At 42.5% G+C, this 20,414-nt stretch overlaps 1 protein-coding gene across 17 annotated transcripts in view; it reads right to left on the bottom strand.

Annotated features, from left to right (window-relative positions):
• Window positions 1-188: 188 nt before the first annotated feature.
• mcf2lb (mcf.2 cell line derived transforming sequence-like b) overlaps window positions 189-20,414 on the bottom strand; it is a 45,862-nt gene continuing 25,636 nt past the window's right edge. For 6 of the 17 annotated variants that reach the window (XM_037110688.1, XM_037110687.1, XM_037110689.1 and 3 more), the window contains 31 exons: window positions 20,283-20,373; window positions 16,445-16,564; window positions 16,211-16,327; window positions 15,085-15,234; window positions 14,861-14,985; window positions 13,601-13,715; window positions 13,382-13,501; window positions 12,431-12,622; window positions 12,157-12,348; window positions 11,845-12,004; window positions 10,356-10,417; window positions 10,176-10,261; window positions 9,934-10,000; window positions 9,732-9,847; window positions 8,441-8,510; window positions 8,259-8,351; window positions 8,065-8,157; window positions 7,825-7,950; window positions 6,107-6,328; window positions 5,918-6,010; window positions 5,289-5,367; window positions 5,035-5,107; window positions 4,816-4,922; window positions 4,497-4,643; window positions 4,037-4,096; window positions 3,255-3,320; window positions 3,024-3,101; window positions 2,499-2,608; window positions 1,621-1,733; window positions 1,411-1,514; window positions 189-1,325 (listed from right to left, as the gene is read on the bottom strand). In XM_037110688.1, coding sequence (XP_036966583.1) covers window positions 1,246-1,325; window positions 1,411-1,514; window positions 1,621-1,733; window positions 2,499-2,608; window positions 3,024-3,101; window positions 3,255-3,320; window positions 4,037-4,096; window positions 4,497-4,643; window positions 4,816-4,922; window positions 5,035-5,107; window positions 5,289-5,367; window positions 5,918-6,010; window positions 6,107-6,328; window positions 7,825-7,950; window positions 8,065-8,157; window positions 8,259-8,351; window positions 8,441-8,510; window positions 9,732-9,847; window positions 9,934-10,000; window positions 10,176-10,261; window positions 10,356-10,417; window positions 11,845-12,004; window positions 12,157-12,348; window positions 12,431-12,622; window positions 13,382-13,501; window positions 13,601-13,715; window positions 14,861-14,985; window positions 15,085-15,234; window positions 16,211-16,327; window positions 16,445-16,564; window positions 20,283-20,373 — 3,427 coding nt within the window. In that variant the 3' untranslated portion in view covers window positions 189-1,245. The remainder of the gene's footprint in view (window positions 1,326-1,410; window positions 1,515-1,620; window positions 1,734-2,498; window positions 2,609-3,023; window positions 3,102-3,254; window positions 3,321-4,036; window positions 4,097-4,496; window positions 4,644-4,815; window positions 4,923-5,034; window positions 5,108-5,288; window positions 5,368-5,917; window positions 6,011-6,106; window positions 6,329-7,824; window positions 7,951-8,064; window positions 8,158-8,258; window positions 8,352-8,440; window positions 8,511-9,731; window positions 9,848-9,933; window positions 10,001-10,175; window positions 10,262-10,355; window positions 10,418-11,844; window positions 12,005-12,156; window positions 12,349-12,430; window positions 12,623-13,381; window positions 13,502-13,600; window positions 13,716-14,860; window positions 14,986-15,084; window positions 15,235-16,210; window positions 16,328-16,444; window positions 16,565-20,282; window positions 20,374-20,414) is intronic. The other 11 variants (XM_037110693.1, XM_037110677.1, XM_037110676.1 and 8 more) reach the window with 10 other exon arrangements.

Below are 20,414 nucleotides of genomic sequence, written 5' to 3' on the forward strand. Positions count from 1 at the left end.
TGCCAGTGACTTGACAGATCTCAGGCCTCCTCTGCCTCTGTGCTTCATATCAGCACCAAATGTTCCAGATGTTTCAGAAAGACACAGTTTACTCCAGACAGGACAAACATGAATGTATACCCGGCAGTGCAATCAGGTATCAAACCTTCATTTATAGACACAGACAAGACAAAAGAAGAGTCCATGTCTGAATTATCACAAGTTGTTTATGTAAAAAAAATTAGACAAGTCACAAAGTAGTGACATCACCATACTTAATGTACAATATAGCATCTGAAATGACAAATAATTCATGACGGACAGATATTAATGAACAGTATCTACATTCAGAACATGATCCCTCCCACGGGGAATAAGTTAGCGCTATACAGTGATTTCTGATTATTCACACGGAGAAACATATTTAAACTGCAGCATACATGAAAATCCACAGAGTCTGCTGGAGCTCATACAGAAAAGTCCAGACAACACAGGTTTCTAATGACAGGCAGACAACGGAGAGACAAATGTGACGGACAGGTAGAGAGTAAAAAAAGATGACTAGAGGTGAGAAGCAAATTAAAAAGAGTCTAAATACAGTATATGTTAGCTTCTCTGTTTCTTATGAATAAATAAACATGTGTAAAGGGAAAAAAGCAGCAATCAGGGTGTGATCGGACAGAAAACATTCATTCAAGCCAAACGAGCTGTGCGTATTCATCTCTCTCAATCTTTTTATATTTACAGTAACAATGGAATTATTTACTTCCTGGGCGAGTTAGTGCAGATGAACACAAGGACAACCGTCGTGCACATGTGATCTCTGATCTTCCTCCATGTTTTAATGTGATACCAAATAGATGCATCAACTGAGATCAGTCCTGCTGGCCCATTCATACATCTATTACATTATAATCACAGGGGTCCTCTGTTCCTCAAAATAAACAGACGGGTGTATGACTAGGGGAGGATCACTTTACTATACACTTTGAGATGACCGTCTGCTGTGGCGTGTCTTGTTAATCCACTGTACAACGGCACCACAATCAAATCTACAACGTGTGCACATGTATGACACATCATCTTCAGGACCGCTGTGTGTGCATGATTTTTAAAAACTGAAAAAAAAAAAACAAAACAAAACAAAACACAGCTTTCTGAGGAAACCCGACAAGAGTCCGATGAGTTGGCAACACAGCACAGACAGCCACATGGTGCGAGCGTTCGTGACGACAGTGTGGTGATGGACAAAGTGCTGAAGGGGGTTCAGGGTTTGATGTCAGAGAAGCTCGTGTAGGTCTCGCTGCAGCTGGACGACGTGCTGAGGTTTCCAGAGCCACTGCCTTCTGTTAGGAAACACATATTTCAGGGTCAGCGTCGTTCTCAATAACTATCTGTTTGCACTTAATTTGGGACGGTTTGTCGGAATACCTGAGCTGGTGAGAGACTGGCATGATTTGGATTTCCCAATGAGCGTGATGAGATTAGCAGCTGCGATCCAGCCCTCCTTAGAAGTGCTCAGGTTACGCACAAACCTGCGTGGCCACAAAACACACAAAAGTGCGATTACAGCAGTGCTGCTGTATACTCGTGCATGTTTTACCTCTCCTAATCAGCAGCAGGTAGAAGCTGTTTTCTCACCACTGCCCGTCATCCCCCTCCTTGACGAGCTGCACCATGTCTCCGCTCTTCACTGAGAGCTCTTGAGCGCCGCCCTTCTCATAATCAGCCATCACTGTGTATTTGCCGGCACACTGTTAAGGAAAGAAACAAAGGAAAGTACAAAATCTGAAGTGAGAAAATAAGCACTTTGCCTGACTCGACACAATCACCACAAATACATAGTAACAAGAGCTTAACTGATAATGTAGTGGGGAAACGGTCGCTCATAGCAACAAACCCAGAGAGCCTTCACCTAACTCTGCAGATGCCATCAGCACTATGTTTTAGTGTCTTTGAACTCATTGTTTCGGTTTTTGTTTTTTAGTCTCTCCGCTTTCATCGAACCTAAATTCCAGCCACATTTGGCAGCAGTCTCAGTGAAAAAAACAAAACAAACACCACTACAGGCCATCGGCCCGATACCAGCCAAAAGTCAAACAACGTCAGAGAACAGCTGGTAAACATGGCCGAGCGTTTAGAGGTTAAAGAGACAAATAGTTCTCTCAGGGGTTGGTACTCGTACGTCGGTCACAGTTCGAACACTTCTTCAACCCCGACACATCAAACTTTTTAGGCTCATATCTTGTTAAATCCTTGATGGAAAATTCTGTGCCGACACATGCGCTAGATATGCACACACAGACTTGTTTTTGTCACTTTGGAGGATATATTTAACCGCTACCAGCCCAACCCAAGCCCTACTTGAAACTTAACAAGCACAGACAGGTGGACACATGTTTCTCACACACACTGACTCATGATACAGTCAAATAAACAGCTCACACACTGCAGGGCTCCACTTCAGCTAACACCTGCCGTCTTTGTTTCATATGAGGATGCACACACAAGCGACCCACCAGTTTCTTGCCATTCTCCTCCTCCGGGTCGGAGTTAAGAGGATCCTCGGCACTTGAGTAGCCGTCATGCTCCTCCGAGGCATCCAGTGACAGCGAGGCCTTGTTCCAGCCTGAGGGGAGGACGGAGACACGTGTGTTTAGTCTAGAGCATCATGCAGCTTCAGCTGCTGTCAAATGTGTGTGATCTGCGGTCAGGTGTGAAAAGGGCGAGAGGAAGAACTACGAGAAAAAGCTCTTTTGAACAGAGAAGGAAAAACAGCTAACCCCAGAAATCCCAGCATGACACAATCAGTTCCACAGCTATTATCAAAAACACAAAGAGTGACGAACATGCACCTCCGTTTTCTAAACAAACCAAGAAAAAGTGGCAGGCAAAAACCTCTCCATATTGGTGTATATTTCTGTGATTTTCATGAGGAACGTGGATTCGTGGAACAACAAAGAAAAAACTGAGACTGAAGGGTTTATAGGAGTGAAAACAGTGGGCTGGGCACAGCCAGCGTGAGCCGGCCAATGCCACTGTACCTCTCAGCTTTGTCTGTAAGAGACTAGAGGTGCTGAACCACCTGGCCCTGCTCAGGTGGAGCGGGGGAGGACCTGCATCTGAGGGACAGGAGGCAACAGAAACACAGCTCGTCACTCACCCAGTCAGCCCATCAAAGTCATTGACAGAGGCCGAGGCTTTGCTCAGGCATCATGGACGAACAACGAACCAGACAGGGAGAGTGTGCAGTTATTATTCAGCGAGCTAAGTACCTTTGAAGCCGAACGGCGTGGGATCGCTCTGGCGTTTCGTCTTGTGATCAGGGCTTGTGGGAGAACCTGGCACCAAGATGGAATAAAAATACCGGTTAAGGGTGGTTGTTGAAACAAAGACCAAAAGATTAATTTGAATATCAATCTTTGGGTCGTGGCTTCTTTCTAATATTTGTGCTAATTTTGATGAGAAAAGGACTGAGGTACGGAAGCCCAGAGAGGCTTGAAGAGAAGTGTGAACAATTTCAATCATTTTCCCTCCACACACACAAAATTGAAGATGGCTTTCCCAAATTACTTTTTCTTTCTTGCCTCTCAGGGCTTCCATGCAAAGGACGGACGGTTAGAAGCTCACAAAGACGCAAGATGAACTAAAAGCTGAGGAAAGACAACTACGAAGATGCAAACTAATTCTGCTAGGGAGCACCTGCAAGATGCTGCTCGCTGTTGTGATGCGTTCTGAATGGAAGAGGCTACCCTAACAGACACGTTGGCCTTTTTCACAAAAGACACTCTGACATGACACTGTACAAAAAGCACAGGAGGAACGAATCAAATTAATGATGGCTGGATTTATCCGCCTCAGTCTCACGATCCGGGCTTTGTGCAGGCGGGCTCACTGCCATACTGTAACGTCTTACTGAGACACTTGAATAGCACGGAGCCATTGTTAATGTTATTAGTAGTTAACAGCTGTGCTTTTCACACTGTGACGAGTCAAAGCTGTGAGAAAGGTATTGTGCTGGGTTGAATAAAGCCAGGGGTCCGGAGCTGTGTGATACCTGGTGACAGGAGGATGGTCATGGGTAATGTAAAACTTTTATCATCGGTGGCTGAGGGCTCTGTGGAGGGAAGCATGCAGTATTTGACCCACGGACCAAAAACCTTCAAAATGTATAGCTTTATAAAACGTCTCTTGTCCTTTTGGTTCAACATTGATGCTTATTAGTCTTAACCAATGTGCATAGAGTTAGATGAGAAGATAAATAACCTACTGCTTTACAGACTAGGTTTGTTTGATCCATACAAAAAGTGTTTAAATGACAAATTATGGCTTTACTGGGAAGTATTGAGTCTTATCATCCCCATACAGACCTGAGACTGATATCTGAATTCCCAGCGAATTCTATTCTTCTAAATTCTTTGACTTAAACTGACTGTGACTACAATTTTTTACAATTTCACAAATGCGGAAGATGATGTGACATGTCGGGTAGGAGGCGGACAGCGGCCTGCAGTTACCTTTCTGAGCTTTGAGGTTACTGAAGCCCTGTAAGGTAAAGCGTTTTTTAGCCACGGCCGCTCTGTCTGAGGTAGGGCTTGTCACTGCCTCATCTGACCCGGAGGGGAAGCAGGAAGTCGGGACAGACAAGAGGAAGGAAGGAAGAACTTAAGTTAAGTTCAAAAGAGGACAAAAGGGTAGATGTTAGTGGAAAAGACAGAAGTCAAGACATGGGTTAAACAATCGGTGGTACGTAAAAAGTGTAGTTTTCATGCACTGCAAACACGACTTCTTACAACAGAGAAGTGTCATCTGTCTGATTGTGCTCACTGTACTCACCTTTTCCTGTTGGCTTTGGTGAGGAAGAGGAGTTGACATCAGGGCTGCAGGGCTCAGCTTTCTTCTCCTCTCCCTTCTTAAAGCTCTTCTGACCAGACTTGAAGGGACTGTGGGTGGACAAAAGTGGAACTTAAGAAGCTTCAAATGCACCTGGAAGTGTTTTTTTTCTCTGATTATCCACAGATGAACGAATAAATGAGGTGTGGAGTCCAGACTCACCTGAGACTAACTGCTCCGCTGGGGACTGGAGGGAACTGGAAAACAGAATCTGGTGCCCTCTGCTGGCTGGCTACTTGGACACAATATGATCGTTTCAAAACACTTTAACTCAACATTGCACTTATTTTCACAGTCGATTCTAATAAAATAAGTGCTAAAGCTTCTGGTAAAACATATTAATTATAACATTATATAACAATATAATATAACATTATATTCAGACATGAGTTTTAGAGCATATCATCTTGCTGTACCTCTGCACGCTTCAAGCTGGGTTGTCAGAACCTTCCTGATCTCATTCACCCAGGTGGTTTTAACTTCAGCTGACGGTGCCTGGAAGAGTTAGACAAGTATAACAGGGCTGTTATCGTTGATATCTGTAGGAATTCAGGATATATTGCCAGAAATGTTTGAGAGGGTGAGACAAGGGACAAGATGCTGATAAATTCTACACACTAGTCCTTTAAATTCTAAGTCATAAGCTTCTCTTGCATTTTTCTTTTTTGTCAACAAATTCCAGAAAAAAGACCAATAACTAATTATGTGTCCTTCACTGACTTGACACTTTCCAAGTTTTCTATCCTGTCTGTGACAAGCTCTTGAAGGCATAATCCTTAATATGGGTGATAAATATATATTCTTATTGACAAGGATTTGGATGTGTCTAATAGCAGCCTGTCCTTGTGGTGTTAAGCAAACAACAGTACATTTTGCATTTGCTGGGGTTCATTTTCAAGATGACACCAGGTCACGCAGGAATCGGCATTTAGTGAGAACTCCCAACATTCAGATCAAATCATTGTCGATTTTGTCATTTCATGGGATTTGTAGACAAGTACAGAACATGTTGTAATTCACCTTTCATTCTGATGTGTTAACGCACCTGAACAATGTAGACCTCCTCTCTGGAGTTACACCAGATCTCAAACTTCTTGTTGTCCCCCTTTGCATTCTCTGTAATGCCGACAGCACTCATCTGGACATGAAGACGGCAGGGTTACAACGTTATATACATCACAGATTTACAGACAACTAATAGATGAGTAAAGAGGCGTTATAAGAGACATCTCACATTCAGAGACTGTTTGAAGCTGTATGAGGGAGCTTTCTCGTAGCCCTCTCCGTTCTCCTCCCTCCTCTTGCAGAAGAGCAGGGCCTTCTCGTGGAGGAAGAGGTGCCTCTGCATGGGCTTGAATCGGGCCAGATCTTTCACCTTGGCGTGGCCCTTCTTGTGTTCTGTCCACACGCTGAACGAGCCCTGCATCAACAGCTTCCCCAGCTCACTCATATTACCCTGAGAAAGAAGAGAGATGAAGATTCTGGTATAAGATCCACCGTATACTGCACGTTATAAAATACTGTGTAGAGGCTTTGATTTAATATTCATACGTAGTTTGTGTTTTGTCTAATGCATGTGTTTCCTGTCGAGTCTGTGTTCCGTGCTAGTGTCCATCTGGACTGTCTCTGTTCAGACCGAATGTGTCTGTTCTCTAAATAATGTGTCTGTGTTTCATGGAAGCAGCTGCCACAAGTACACATGCTCCTCCTGATGAAACATAAAGACTGTCTATCTCATCCAGACAGGCACTTTCTTCTGCATAACACAGAATCTGTCGAACTTTCAAAGACCTCGCGTTATTTTCTTTCTTTCCTCATCCAGCCGTCACATATTAAGCGACTGTGAAATTCCAACAGAGTCTCAGATTTCTAAATCCATGCCTCATTCTATTTACACCCACGCAGCAGATTAGGGCCGTAACTAATGATTATTCCCATTATCGGTTAATCCATTAATCATTTTATCTACAAAATAGCGAAAAAATGTGCAATCCCTCGCAGTCCAAGGTGACGTCTTCCGCTTACTTGTTTGTACAAAAACCATGTACACAAAGAAAAGCACCTAACTGTCAAATTTCAGAAGCTGGAACCAACAAACGCTTTCATTTTTGATTAAAAACATGTTGTTGTTTTTTTTCTTCACTAATCCATCATTCGACTATTTGTTGCAGGTCTACAGCAGATGTTATGCTTAAAAAAAAAAAACCTCTCTGTCTGCCAGCAGGAACAGCGATTATGAGACTGATACACCAAAGTGTGAAAACATAACCCATAATGAACAGTGCAGGGAGAGATGTTAAAATGTTTGCAGACTTACAGAGCAGACAAGGTCAACATACAGAAAATAAAACGATGACATCAGAGGGATGGTGAACTAACAGTAACAAAATATATATAACTACAATAATAGTGTAAATATAAAATCAGTAACCTCCTGAAAGAACTGAAAGATGACGTCAGATGCTCTGTGTGCAGGTTGTATTATGTGACTTGATTTTTAACAACCTTGTCGTCTGTCATTGAGTTATTTAATTTGCTTTCTATCTTTAGATTTACACAATAAAACAACTGCAGTGGCTAATGTGAAATGTAAAATACTGTAAAACTTAAATCTACAGCGAGCCAACAGACAAACACCAATGGTACTTTATATTTTGTATAAATATGGGTTTTTATTTTTATTCCTCTATTCACATGTGACCTGGTTATACTTTGTGAATTCTCCTACTTTTTTCACTGCCTTAGCATTAATGTCTTCCTCTTTGTTATCCACTCTCCTTTGTCTAGGTGACTAATGTGACCACGCAAAAAATCCAGCATGCTTTTTCACGACATCGCACTTCTACTTCAGATCAGAGTGGCTTTTTTGTTCAAATGCTAAAAATTTGCAGATTTTATCACTTCATTTCATTGACCTGTACGAAGCATCTGCTCTCCTGTTTAATGTCTCACCTCGTATCCTGTGATGGCGATGAGGTGCATGGAGTCATTCACGGCCTTGAGGATGCCTAAGATGGAGGTCAGCGCCTCCTGCAGGTCGTCGGCCCCCTCACAGGTCTTACTGTACTTCAGCATTTCCTGTGGTCAGAGACACATTAAACACGCAGCTCGTAGCAAAGAATAAAGAGCAGAAACCGCTCTGAAAAGGCAGTTCAATTTGTGTTCATTTGTGGCCAGCAGGAAGTACTGTACCTTCAGGAGCAGCTGATATTTGGTGATCCTCTGAACCGGCTTCAGCAGATAGGAATCTAAACCCAGTTTATGTTCCAACTTCTTCTGACACTCCTGATGGAAATAAAAAAAAACAAACAGGCACAGACATTGTTAATTTAACATATTATAGGATATTTGCTTAAACACTGACAGTAAAGGTGCCGTGTGTTCACCTGGAAGAAGGCGCAGTCGGAGCACTGCCTCCAGAGGCTTTCAGAGCGAGGCTTGTTGTGACAGTACTTCTCATAGATCTGCAGGTCTGTCATCTGAGAAACACAGCAAAAACAGTTGTTATTCAAGAAAACACTTACATCGACATGAACAAAATCAAACACGTGCTGAAAGATTCACTCACCCTCTCTAGAAAACACCTTCCAACCAACTCCGGGCAGTCGGTGTACTGCTCCAGCTCCCTCAGAAAAGTCCTGGAAACAACAAAACCAGGTCGATGATGACGAATGAGAGAAAAGGACGAAGATGATAATCAATTAAAATGTTGATTAGCTTTGATGGCTAACCAGTGACACAAAAGGAGCACCAGCCGAATACTGAAAGGGACAGTAGTGATGCATTTGCTGCACCTCTGTAATAAAAACACACAGGGAATTATGAGCTATTCAACCATTTAGAGGCCAGATCATTTAAACTATAATGATTACATCTGAAAAATGTGTCATTAGATCAGAATTTTGTCTTTTAAAATAGACACATTGCAATTAAATACATTCTCAAGCCTTTTCATGGTAACAAACGGTCTGTAAGGCATGTGATTGATTCATCATATCATCCCATTAGTCATCAAAAGATGCCTCAGACTCTTAAATGAGCACTAAAACATCACTTTACTTTTTGATAGGAAGGGTTACAGATGCACAAATGAACAGCGGTCACCTTGTCTCCCTTTGGAATCTGCATTCGATGTAACTTTTTTCTTGACCAATATAATGGGCGAGTCAAACCTTTAGCCATGGTGACAGGTTTAGGATTTAGGGGTTAGCAATACAAAATAAATCAGGAAATCAATTTAAAACTATATGCCATCAAGCTTGACAGCTATGGTAACAATATTCATGATTCTCCTGATAATGGAATTTTACCATGATCAGCTTATCCTGAGTGTTTTTATTGCGGTCCACAGTAGGATCTTCAATTCTTACATCCTGGGTGTTTCCACACTATCCCATGAAAATTGATATAAATATCTGACATATTAAATATTGTGGCAGCAACTGTGTTGATTCAAGATGAAAAATCAAAGCCAAAAAACTAAAGCTGCTTTTATCTGCAAAACCCTTAACTTCTAATCTCACCACAGAAACAGCATCCCGCACGTTGTATAATACACACAGTGAACTCGTGCCTGCGCAATATTTGTGGAACTCATATTTCTGTGGCGGTGTGCACTTTCATTATCAAGTGCAATATTTTCTGAAGTATTCAGATTAGATTACAATTTTTGTAATCCAACGGATTATGTAACAAAAATCGCCATCTATTTGTATTCAGTAGCAGCGAGCACCTCAAAGTAATCTGACCCTGCCTCTTTGGTGCTACATCATGTTTTTCTCCGCTGTAAGGGCACCAGTGAGGCGAACAACAACATGTGAAATGGTATCATCAGTGACAGGCAGATGGCGCTCCTTCACCTCTTGTGGAAGTGGTAGATTTCTGGCATGTTTCCAAACAGAACCTCCTTTTTGTTCTGCAGAGGAGCAGGGATGAGGTGAACCATGGCCGGATTATCCATCTCAGAGGCATACCCCTGTGAAAACATGGAAACGGAAGGTGAAATTCCGGGCTCGAGTGGAAGACAGAAAGGATTAAACAGTCTGAGGAGTGAAGAAGCACCTGCAATACGCAGAGCAGCTCCTCAACGTAGGCCCTCTCAGTTTCCAGCAGCTCGTTCATCACGTGCCTGCAGGCAGATAGAGAACAGAGGTGAAAAGAGAGATCAGATGGAGGATTTGGGGCAGGCACGCTCAGGAATAAGATAGCGCCACAGCTCCATAGATAATGAGATAAGTGTTTTCACACAGTCCATCTGCCGTGTAATTTGATTAGAGATGAAAGAGCGACGGCTGATCCCTCACCTCCTGAGCACCGCCAGGTTCTCCTCCTCCTCCGACAGAGAGGCATGTCTGCTGTCACTGTCTCCGTTCTGCAGTTGGCCGTTTCCCTGAGAAAAATAATAACCCAACAGCCTGTTAAGAGACACGCGAATACAAACCTTTGGAGAACAAGTGCACAGACAACATGTACACTCCACTCACTTTCTCACAGTTGTTCCCCGAGTCGGTCTCTGGGCAGTTTTTCTCCTGCTGGGCTCTGTGTGCTGTGGAGGAAAAAGAGGATAAATGGAGGGCGAGGCCATGGTGACCTGCTGCTTCCATACTGATCTCAGGAGAGGTAGATTATCTCTGAAAGTTTTGGTTGGTCATCATTCTAACATAATATTTTCGGTATAACATGCTTGATAGTACAAGTATAGGCTGTATTTATATGTGTATGATACCTATGTTTTTTGGCATTTTGGGTTAAATCTCAAGTATTGTGGTTTAACTGTAAATACCCTAGAATTAGACAATATGTGTGTGGAAACAGGTGTAAGTGAATGATTAAAACTCAATGTAATCATCATTTTGTACCCGCACTGAACAACGTAGTGATTATTTCTCAGTTTGATGCTGTTGATTGACGTCTTTCTACTGTAAATAATAATAACAATTTGTTGTGCAACAAAATACTTTAAAATAAAATATGAAAACATATAAATAAACAGTAGTGGGTGCAAGATTAAACGCTCTGCATATATTTTCTGCCACTAGGGGTCTCTCAATCAAAACAAACCAAAAGACGCAGTTTGATGATGTCGTGAAGTAGCATGGAATTGTGGGAGTTGTTGTCTTCATCATTAAATAACCACCACTGCCAATGAAAACCGGTCTGATGTGCAGTCAGGCTCTCGGCTGAGGTAATGTTATCAACTTTTATGTGTTTTTTAAATACTGACTTCCTTCCTTCCTCACTCTCTGACGTATCATCTGATGTTTCCCAGGAGGCAGTTGACCGAATGAAACAAACTGTTACCTTGAACAAAATGACATTTCTGTAGGTTTAAACATTGTTTGAAACATTTGGGATGATGTAAGAACTCAATCTGGAACAATAGCCTAGATGTTTTCAGTGCTTTTTATGTAGAAATGTAACATATATTATCTTTCAGTATATACCTTGTTTCAGCAGTGCATATATTGTTCTGATATCTAACTAAATAATAAAAAAAAATCTGCCGCTTTGTTAGACAGCAGCACAACAGCTTACAGCATGTAGGATGCATTTATTTTCAGAACAACTGACAAAAGCGTGGAAAGAGCACCACTTATTGGTCCAAGTAAATATATGTGTATATGTGTGCCTAAAAATGTTAATGGTTCCCGAGAAAGTCACAGATATGCAAAGAATTTCATCATTAAAGAGACAGGGAGGGCCGACTCTGATAAAAGTACTCATGAATACATTTGTATTTCGTTTTTTACAGGACATATAAAGTATAAACCACAAGTGAGCCATTTTTAAAGAGTGCTGTGGAGAACGGAGTCTAAATGTAGAGTCAGACAATATTCGTTTGAGGCCTTCACACAGCGTAAATAGCATTAGGGCTGTGCAAAGAATGAAGAGCATAAAAGCCTTGAGAAGAGAGTGAATAGGTTCTGCATTGTGCGAGCTGAATGGTGCAGGTGTGGGTGTGTGGAGACTGACCGGGCGAGCTGAGAGGGGATTTGATGAAGGCTTCAGGTCTGGGCGCCACCGGTTGCACCGGCCTGGTCTGTTTGGCTGCTAGCTTCTTCAGGCTGACCCGCCTCTTTTCAAACATCTCCTGCATGGACGTCTGCTTCAGGAACACCTTCTCCACCTGGTCCTGATGCATCAGAAGTGATCACAGGAGCGTTATGCAAATCAGCCTATTTATAGAAATGTGCTGGGTCTATCATCTGGCCATTGCTGAGAATATTGGCAGATGTTTAGGTTAGTTTCACAGTATAGAGAATATTCTTTGTTTGGTCGACTTACCCTGAACTGCTGGTTGAGCACCACCTCATATTCGGTCCAGATGTCATTGAGGTCCGTCAGTTGGTTCTGGCCCGCGTTATCCAGGTAACGCTCCAGCTCCTGCAGGGCTAACTCCGCCCCCTCATGCGATAAACACTTGTCTACTGGCTGAGACGCCAGCAGGTATATACCATCATCGACCCATTTCGACGCCTGAGGAGGACAGCAGACAATCGGTCACCTAACGGCAGATCAGCCAAGACGTCTACACTGTGAGCGTGTGCTGCCTTCTTACCTTCTCCAAACAGTGGTGCAGCTCCATGGCTTTGAGCAGCTGGTCCTTCTTGGCCCTCAGGCTGCTGCTCACATTCTCACTGATTGTTCTAACCTCACCGCATTTAGGCTGAATGGAGTCTTCAGCATAGTGTGAGTTCTGGATCAGCTCATCGCCCTCGCGAGCCAACGCCAAGGCTCTGTCCAACACCTCCTGTGGACCAGAGGAGGGTGATAATCATTAGTTATTACCGCCACTCCTCAAAAACTATCAGCTAACTATATGCTGTATGTCAACATGTTACATTTAAATAGCCATGCTGTAATGTTTGTGTGACTTATAATGTTTGACACTAAATGATCTTTACACAAATTCCTAATATTACAACACGTGATGTAAGTATCAGCCCAAAATCACGACAACCACCAGCCAATCAACATGATTTGCCATTAGTTTATACAATCAAGGAGGAAATTACAAACACACATCCAAAGATATCCCTTTAATCAGGGAGACGCTTAACAATTCTGACTCTTTCAAATCGATGTAAAAGTAAGTCCAAGTTAGAATTATTCAAAGATATCAGATATCTGGATGCAGAATAAAAGTAACATTTTGTATGTAATTCACTCATTATGGGTCGCCACTGCAGAACTATATGTATTTGTATGAATGTCAGACAGAGCAAAGTTTCATTCAAAATAAGAGAGGGCTATGAAAATACATTCACATATATTATAAATGTGATTATGATATTCACCATTACCAAACACATGAATCAACTGGGACACAATGTAAATATAATATTAGCTGTTCATTAATTACAGCACTATATTACTGTTTATAAATGTGATTTGTTATTCAGAAACGAGTAATGAGAATACAACACACCCACACTGTAAAGATATTATTCATGCATTCATGCTGCGATTAGACAGAGCTTTAATTGTGAGGGGGTTGGATATTACTTACACAGACTCTCTCCTCATAGGTGGTGAGTTCACAGAAGATGTGGTCAGCGTGGGCCGGGCTGATTCCCACCTCAGAGAAGGTCGCGAGTTTCTCAGACACCTGATCCAGCAGAGCCCTCACCTGCAGCAGAAACAACACAGTCAGTTTTCAAGTTAAAAAAAAAAAAGAAAAAGACAATCACATGGAGGATTCCAGCTGAGCGAACAGGCTCCGGCTCACCTCTCTGTAGTTGTGCTCAAAGTGGCGCAGTTGGAGACACTGCTCCAGTTTGGTCTGATGTCTCACCCAGAACTCATCGAAGGCCCTTTCTGTCTCGTCCAGCTGAGACAGCAGTCTGACAGAAGAGAGGAGAAGAGACGGAGATGGATTGTTCAGAACAGGCAGATGAGTAGATGGCAAGCAGTGGAGGGAAGGATGAATAGAGTAGAAAATGCAGACTCAGGTATTTGGATTTTGTTTCTTTGTTAGAGTTAATGTCTGTTGACATCAGAATCAGTGCCCTCAGTGTTGCTTAAAATACCACACTGACTTACCTCAAAAGACACTGCTGTGCCAACTTTTATTTAAAATACACTGACAGCAGAGCTGAGACAGACGTGAACAAACCACCTGCCATCATCATCAACTCACAAATACAAGCTGCTGGCTTTCATTGTTGTTACATGAGTCAATAAGAGCACATTGAGAGGCTGTAAAATGTGATAAACATCAGTGACAGCACTGATATGCATCATCAGCCCAATGTTGCTACTCGACTTATTATGAAATGACAACAGCAGGAATCTTAAATATCTGGTTCAGTTATGTTATTGTAAGAACCCTGTGTGACTCGTGACTAGATACGGTATGACAGTTAGGACTTTGTCTCAAACACTATACAAAGATCTCTATCAAATGTGCTTTGCTCCAGTGCAAATCTTATTTTGAGTCATTTTTGTGATATTTTTAAAGAAATTTTGTCTATCAATTAGGGCAAGAAAAATATGTGAAATCAAGAATTTTAATTTGTCTTGTGTAGCCACATGTCTTGACAGATTCTGCAGCAAATTTTGCATTTCTACCTCAAACAGAAAAAAAAAAAACAATGATAGAAAACCAAAATAAATTCCAAGTAACCAAACATTCACACTGGTTTTGACACCTTGTCATTTAAGCATCAACAGCTCACAGAATATTGTGTTATTTTAACCACAATCATTAGGTTGATCATATTTTCACTTTTTGTTTTGTTTTCTTTTGTTTTAACATATCCGAGTAAGTTTTTGCATCACTCATTCATCTGTGCTAGTGATTCAGGCTTGGGACCTGTGTGTTTTGTGAAAAAAACAAACAAACAAAAAAACAGATGTGTTGAACACCTGAGTCATTATCACCTCCGTCTGTTTATGCTAATGATTTATTTTTCCTCTGGAGAATTACAACACAGAGTCTGGTGTTTGGTAGTTATGCTGCAGTTGTATCGTCTGTATTTGTCCTCACCTCTGCACTGTCGCCAGGTTCTCCAGCTCATCCTGGTTCATGTTGTGGTCTGGGTCTCTCACTACGGGCTCGTTGATGCTCTCCAGCAGCCTGCTGCCCTGACCCAGAGCCACCAGCAGACCCTCCTAAACACAGACAAAGTCATTTCATCCAAATACATAACAAATGTACATACTTGACATACAGCACACAAAGAAGTCATGTATGTAGTGCATGTAAATTACCTTCATTTTGTCTTTCTTGTCGGTGTGGGTGCTCAGCAGGAGGGTTGTGGCCTGGATCTCATTGGGGAGTTCAGTCTCGGCCAGCTCGGTCCCAAACGACTGCAGGGTCTGAGCTGTTTTCTTTACCATCAGTGCAAAACCTTCGATAGCCTGACGCACACAAGACACAACGAAGACCGTCAGCGAGTCGAGTCTGGCCACTTTTTATTGGCTGCATGTTTCATTGCTGTTGTGCTTTGTGCTTGATTTCACTAAACAAAACACCTTGTGTAGTGTAGTATTGGCCATTACTTGATGATGTCTATACCATTCATCACCTTTAATTACACTATTTTGACATATATGCAAGACACAGCCAGCTAAGGCTAGCTTGAGTTTTAAAAATGACACCTAGTGGAAATGGAAGGAGACACATCAGAGAGAAGGTTAACCTCTACTTTGTTTTTCCAAATGATTGACAGGGCTGATAACATTGTGACCAAATGGAGCGGGTCACACCTATTACCGCTGATGAGACTGCAGTACTATTGTTAACAGGAACTTGTCCCAAACAAAACTGAGAGATGAACAACATGTTGATTAAACAATCAATGATTAATCTACTCCCTGAAGTGTGTTCTTTATTTGCTGGAGGCCTTGCTTCATCAGAAGTCATACAGCACAGATATGTCGGGTTTTAGGGTGTTTCTTCATGCATCTCCCATCGACTTCAATATAGCTGACACCACAGTCTGGTTCCAAAGCAAAATTCAGTGAAGTAATGACCTCCCTTGGGCAGGTATGGGAATGTTTTTTCTTTGTGCTTCTGTTTGCTCGCTTGTTTTTGGAGAAATAAACCATATGAAATGCAGAAGCTTTGTGCGGACAATGAACTTCTTTTGCCCGCGAACAACAGATACCTGTGGTGTGGTAGTCGCCCCCAAATTCACATCTGATTCAAGTTTGATTCAGAACTAGCCACTACACTACACTTTTCATTCTCTCGGTATTATTTTGTTCTTACTAAAAAACACAGAGGGGCGTACTTCAGTGTGTGTATTTGATTATCTTACTCATAAAGCACTTTGTAATGGCATATCGGGATGGTGTTATGTTGTACGTGACGTGCTGTGTTCAGTGTGCGTACAGTGCGGTGAGAGATCCACTTCTCATGGCAGTACTCCTGCATTCCCCCGAGCTCCTGAGTCAGCTGGCTGCGGTCGATGTAGGTGTGCAGCTCCGTTACTGAGCTCAGCATAATCACCTGAAACAATTATGTGCACATGTCTTCATAATTAACTGGCATGTTATTAGCATTGCATTGACATCTTCTTCCTTCATTCAAGTGGAACGCAAGGTTGTAACAAGTGACTGCACGCACCGGCACCTTCATCTTGAACTCATCCTTGTTGAACTTGAAGAGGATGTCAGAGAGCGTGCGCTGCAGGAGGGTGGTCGGCCTCAGAACCAGAACCAGCTGGAGGTTCCCTGGGAAGGAGCCCTGACGGGAGAGAGCAGATGGGGACCGTCACAACAGGGCAGGCAGCATCCTCCTCCAACCTGACCTCCATTACACATCACGCTTGAGCGGGACATGTTCTGTTCTTCACTTCCTATATATCATCCCCTCCCTTTGTGCGCCTCATGTGAAAACTCTGGCTCCAACACACTCAGACAGAGTACAGGAAAATGGAAACATGTGGGGGATGGGGGGGCACTGTCCTGTGGCAGGGACATTAATCTTCATGTCCTCTGAGATTCTTTGGAATGAATAATGAGATAAAAGAAGTCGCCTTTCTTCACCCAGCTGCAATTGTTGAGCCTTCATACATTTGTTAAAATGGAACGAAGATTTTTTTTCCCCACTTACAAACACAGTCACATATCCTGACTGAGCAAAATATATAATAATAATCCTCCTACTATTTACCGCGTCACGCTGTGTAGCTCAGCCAATAGAACCAATTAAATGCCAATTAAAATGTCATGATTGACACCCACTGACAGGCTAAGCACTGCTGTGAAAGCTGCTGGGTGATGGCTGGTGGAGGGCGGACACTGATCTCCCCTCCTGAGGCAACGGGATGGTTAATGCAGCTTTAATCAGCTAATGACCGGAATGAACGGCTCGCCTGATAGGCCGAGTGAGTTGGGGAATGCTGGTCTAAGCAGAAATGACAATGGATACGTTGTTAATGAAAAAAACATGTTGAATAGACTCTGTTAATGGAATTAATTAATCAATTTGGCGTTTGTCCTTGCTGACCTGCCAAAACCAGGAAGAGCGCTGTGGAGAGGGTCGCTAACCACCTGGAGAAGTGGAAGCTATTGTTGGACATGCTAATGTTTTTATAAGTAATAGTAGAGGGTGCCAGCATACAAAAAAGAGCTATTATATTCTGTTTTTGATTTAAGTGTAACTCTATTAATTTTACATGTTAAAGTATTTACAGGTCTTGGCGAGTACTACTGCATCTGTGAAAAAAGTACAAAAAAAATTTTGTGGTTACAGATGAATGTAATCTGATGAACTGCCTCCAGTGATGTCACTCAGTAGGTGTATTGTGGGTAATGTAGGCACCAGGTTTTAAGAGGGAAGATTAATTTGTTGAATCAAACACTGATGTCTCTAGTTCTGCTGTATTAGATTTGTACATACAGTCCACAATACGTCAAGCAGTGATAGAAAAGTCTCCTTTCAAAACCAGGTGCCTACATTACCCATAATGCAATTTAGCGTTGAGTGACATAACTTTTTTTTGAGCCATAAAAGGCTTCATACTACTTGTTTCACACATACAGTAGTACTCCCCAAGACATAAACACATTTGTGTACTTACCCTTTAGGGATTTTTAACAAGTTATACAGCACACTCAGAAACTGACCTCCTGAGAGTTCTTACTTTCTCTTGTGTCAATACATCCCATAAAAAAACAAAAACAAATGTAAACCTACTTTTATATGATCTTGTCTATTACTTCCCGTGTAACCAAATCACTGTATCATATTCCTCTGTGTGATATAGATCTGTGATGTCCCAAAACTGTTAAAAATACATTAATGAACCACAGTGTTGCACTGGGTAATATGTTCAGTCATGGTGATTTACACATCCTGTACACACCATCCTGCTGACCAAAGCATCCAGGTAGCCTCACAACTACACCACGTGTGCAGCTGAAAATAGTCAGATAGTGTAATAGTGAGTAAGAGACTGACTGAGTATATCAGCAATCATTTATCAATGTAATATTATTTATTATTAAAGATAAAACTAGATATTTTTAACCACACATTTACATATTCAGTAAGAATCAATGAGCTCTGATCCTTCCACAGGCTCTGACAGCTGCCTCACTCTATGATACATCCAGATTTAACCTTTGAATGTATATTACAGCTCGCAGCAACACTCAACCATGCAGCCCGGATCTGTAGTCGCTGGCAGTCATGGTCATGGACTGCTGCTTCTTTGTTCTTTGTCAGTGGTAGGCTGAGAGATAAAGGTACACACAGACACACACACACACACACAGATGCACACAAAGCCTCAAAGAAGAGCCAGATAAATGACAAGCGAGGAGGGGGTGCTTCAGGGACTGACAGTAACTCTGCTGACTTAATTAGGAGCAGTCTATAAAACACACTTTCTGTCTGTCAGCAGATCAAACTCAGCCATGCACGGCAGCGGGGAGCTTTCCTAGGAAACACACTGACCCACATTCACACAAGCACATGCACAAACCAGTGTGTTTACATACACAGACACCCTAAGAAGACAAAGAGGGGGTAAACATTCAATATCCGCCGCTTATTGTCTCTCTCACAAACAGCATCATGCATGTACACACTGACTGCACAACCTCGCTGAGTGAGTACAACACAGCGAGCTCCCAGCATAAACTAGCCTCCGCTACAAACACACAGCAGCAGCTTGACAAGAGCCGGCTTTCATCATCATCCATTTAGCAGCCTGGCTGAATCAGCCCAAACAGGACATGATTGCAGGGATGAGTGAATGCCCCCTATTACTGGCCTGTCAGTCAGTAAAAGTCTCCCTCATGGGATTAATAAAGCTTGATTTAATTTGAAATGAGCGACGTGGTCTACCGGGTCTCTTGAGACCCCGGCTGGTGATATACATCTCTCATTCTCTCTCTCTCTCTCTCTTTCTCAGACGTTTGGTATGTATCCCTCCCTGCGTTGGATTAGTGCTCTGATGTGAGGACATGCCCAACTTGAAACTTGAAGCTTCACATTCAATTATTAACACTTTTATTTTTTAATAATCTACAAGATGTCTGAGAAATGCAAATGTCCCTTTGTTTCAACATTTCAGCAGTAAGTAAATCGTGGTGCTGTTAACGGACCAAAAAAGCAATGTACTGAGAGATGTGTGGTGGGGGTGGTTCTCCACCACGCACACGTGTCTCATCACTTCCCAACAGAAAACACGAGACACAGAGAAAAAGATAAGCTCTTCAATTCCCAGGGGAGAAGACTGCAAATGTAATCAGGAAGCCTGATTACTTCTGATGTTCCACATCTGCATTCCCTTTCTATCAGTATCTGCTCTCTGTCTCAAAGAAAGGTGTGAAGGACCATTGTGTAGCACTGAATGACATGATAGGAAAACAAATGAAGGCCACAGTTTACGTGACTGATTCTCTTACTCTTATTCTCTTTCTCTTCTCTTACACTCAGCAACTGATTATGCTTCAGGAAAGCAGAAACTGTGAGTCAAACTGAGTAGGTTTGTAGGCTGCCACCTCCTGAAACACAGCAAAGAGTCCTTATCCATCAATTGAAAAGACTTGCATTGATTTTGGTGATTTGTGATGTGTAAATTCAAGATGATGAGTGAGATATTTAAATCACTGTGCAAACAAAAGATACATCAACTCCCTCTCTCTTTTTTTGTGTTTTGGCACGTGACTCGTTATTTGTCCCTGTAGCTATGGAAACACATGGCAGGCTGTGATGGTGATGGGAGAGAGTTCAAGGATGGAGTTGGCTCATATTAACCTCAGCCCCCCCAGGGTGGTTGTGATATTAGAGTTGGAGCTGCGAGAGAGCGATGGGGATGCTTCCAGCACTGCTCCTCTCTGGCCCGACACACCTCCTCTCCACAGTGGGCGAGTGAGGGAGGTTGCAAGGCCTCGCAAAACACAGACAATGCAGACAGGAAGTAAGCCAACACGCACAAAGGTGAACTTACTGCGATGCGAAGCAGGGTCCCCTTGACGGCGGCCCATCGGTCTTGCCGGCGATCGATGACCAGGATGAAACCCACGTCTGTTGAGGACAAACTGGAACACACAGAGAGGGAAGAGCGTGATGAGATTAAGAT

The sequence above is a fragment of the Acanthopagrus latus genome, chromosome 9, assembly GCF_904848185.1.
Source record: "Acanthopagrus latus isolate v.2019 chromosome 9, fAcaLat1.1, whole genome shotgun sequence".
NCBI classification, from domain to species: Eukaryota; Metazoa; Chordata; class Actinopteri; order Spariformes; family Sparidae; genus Acanthopagrus; species Acanthopagrus latus.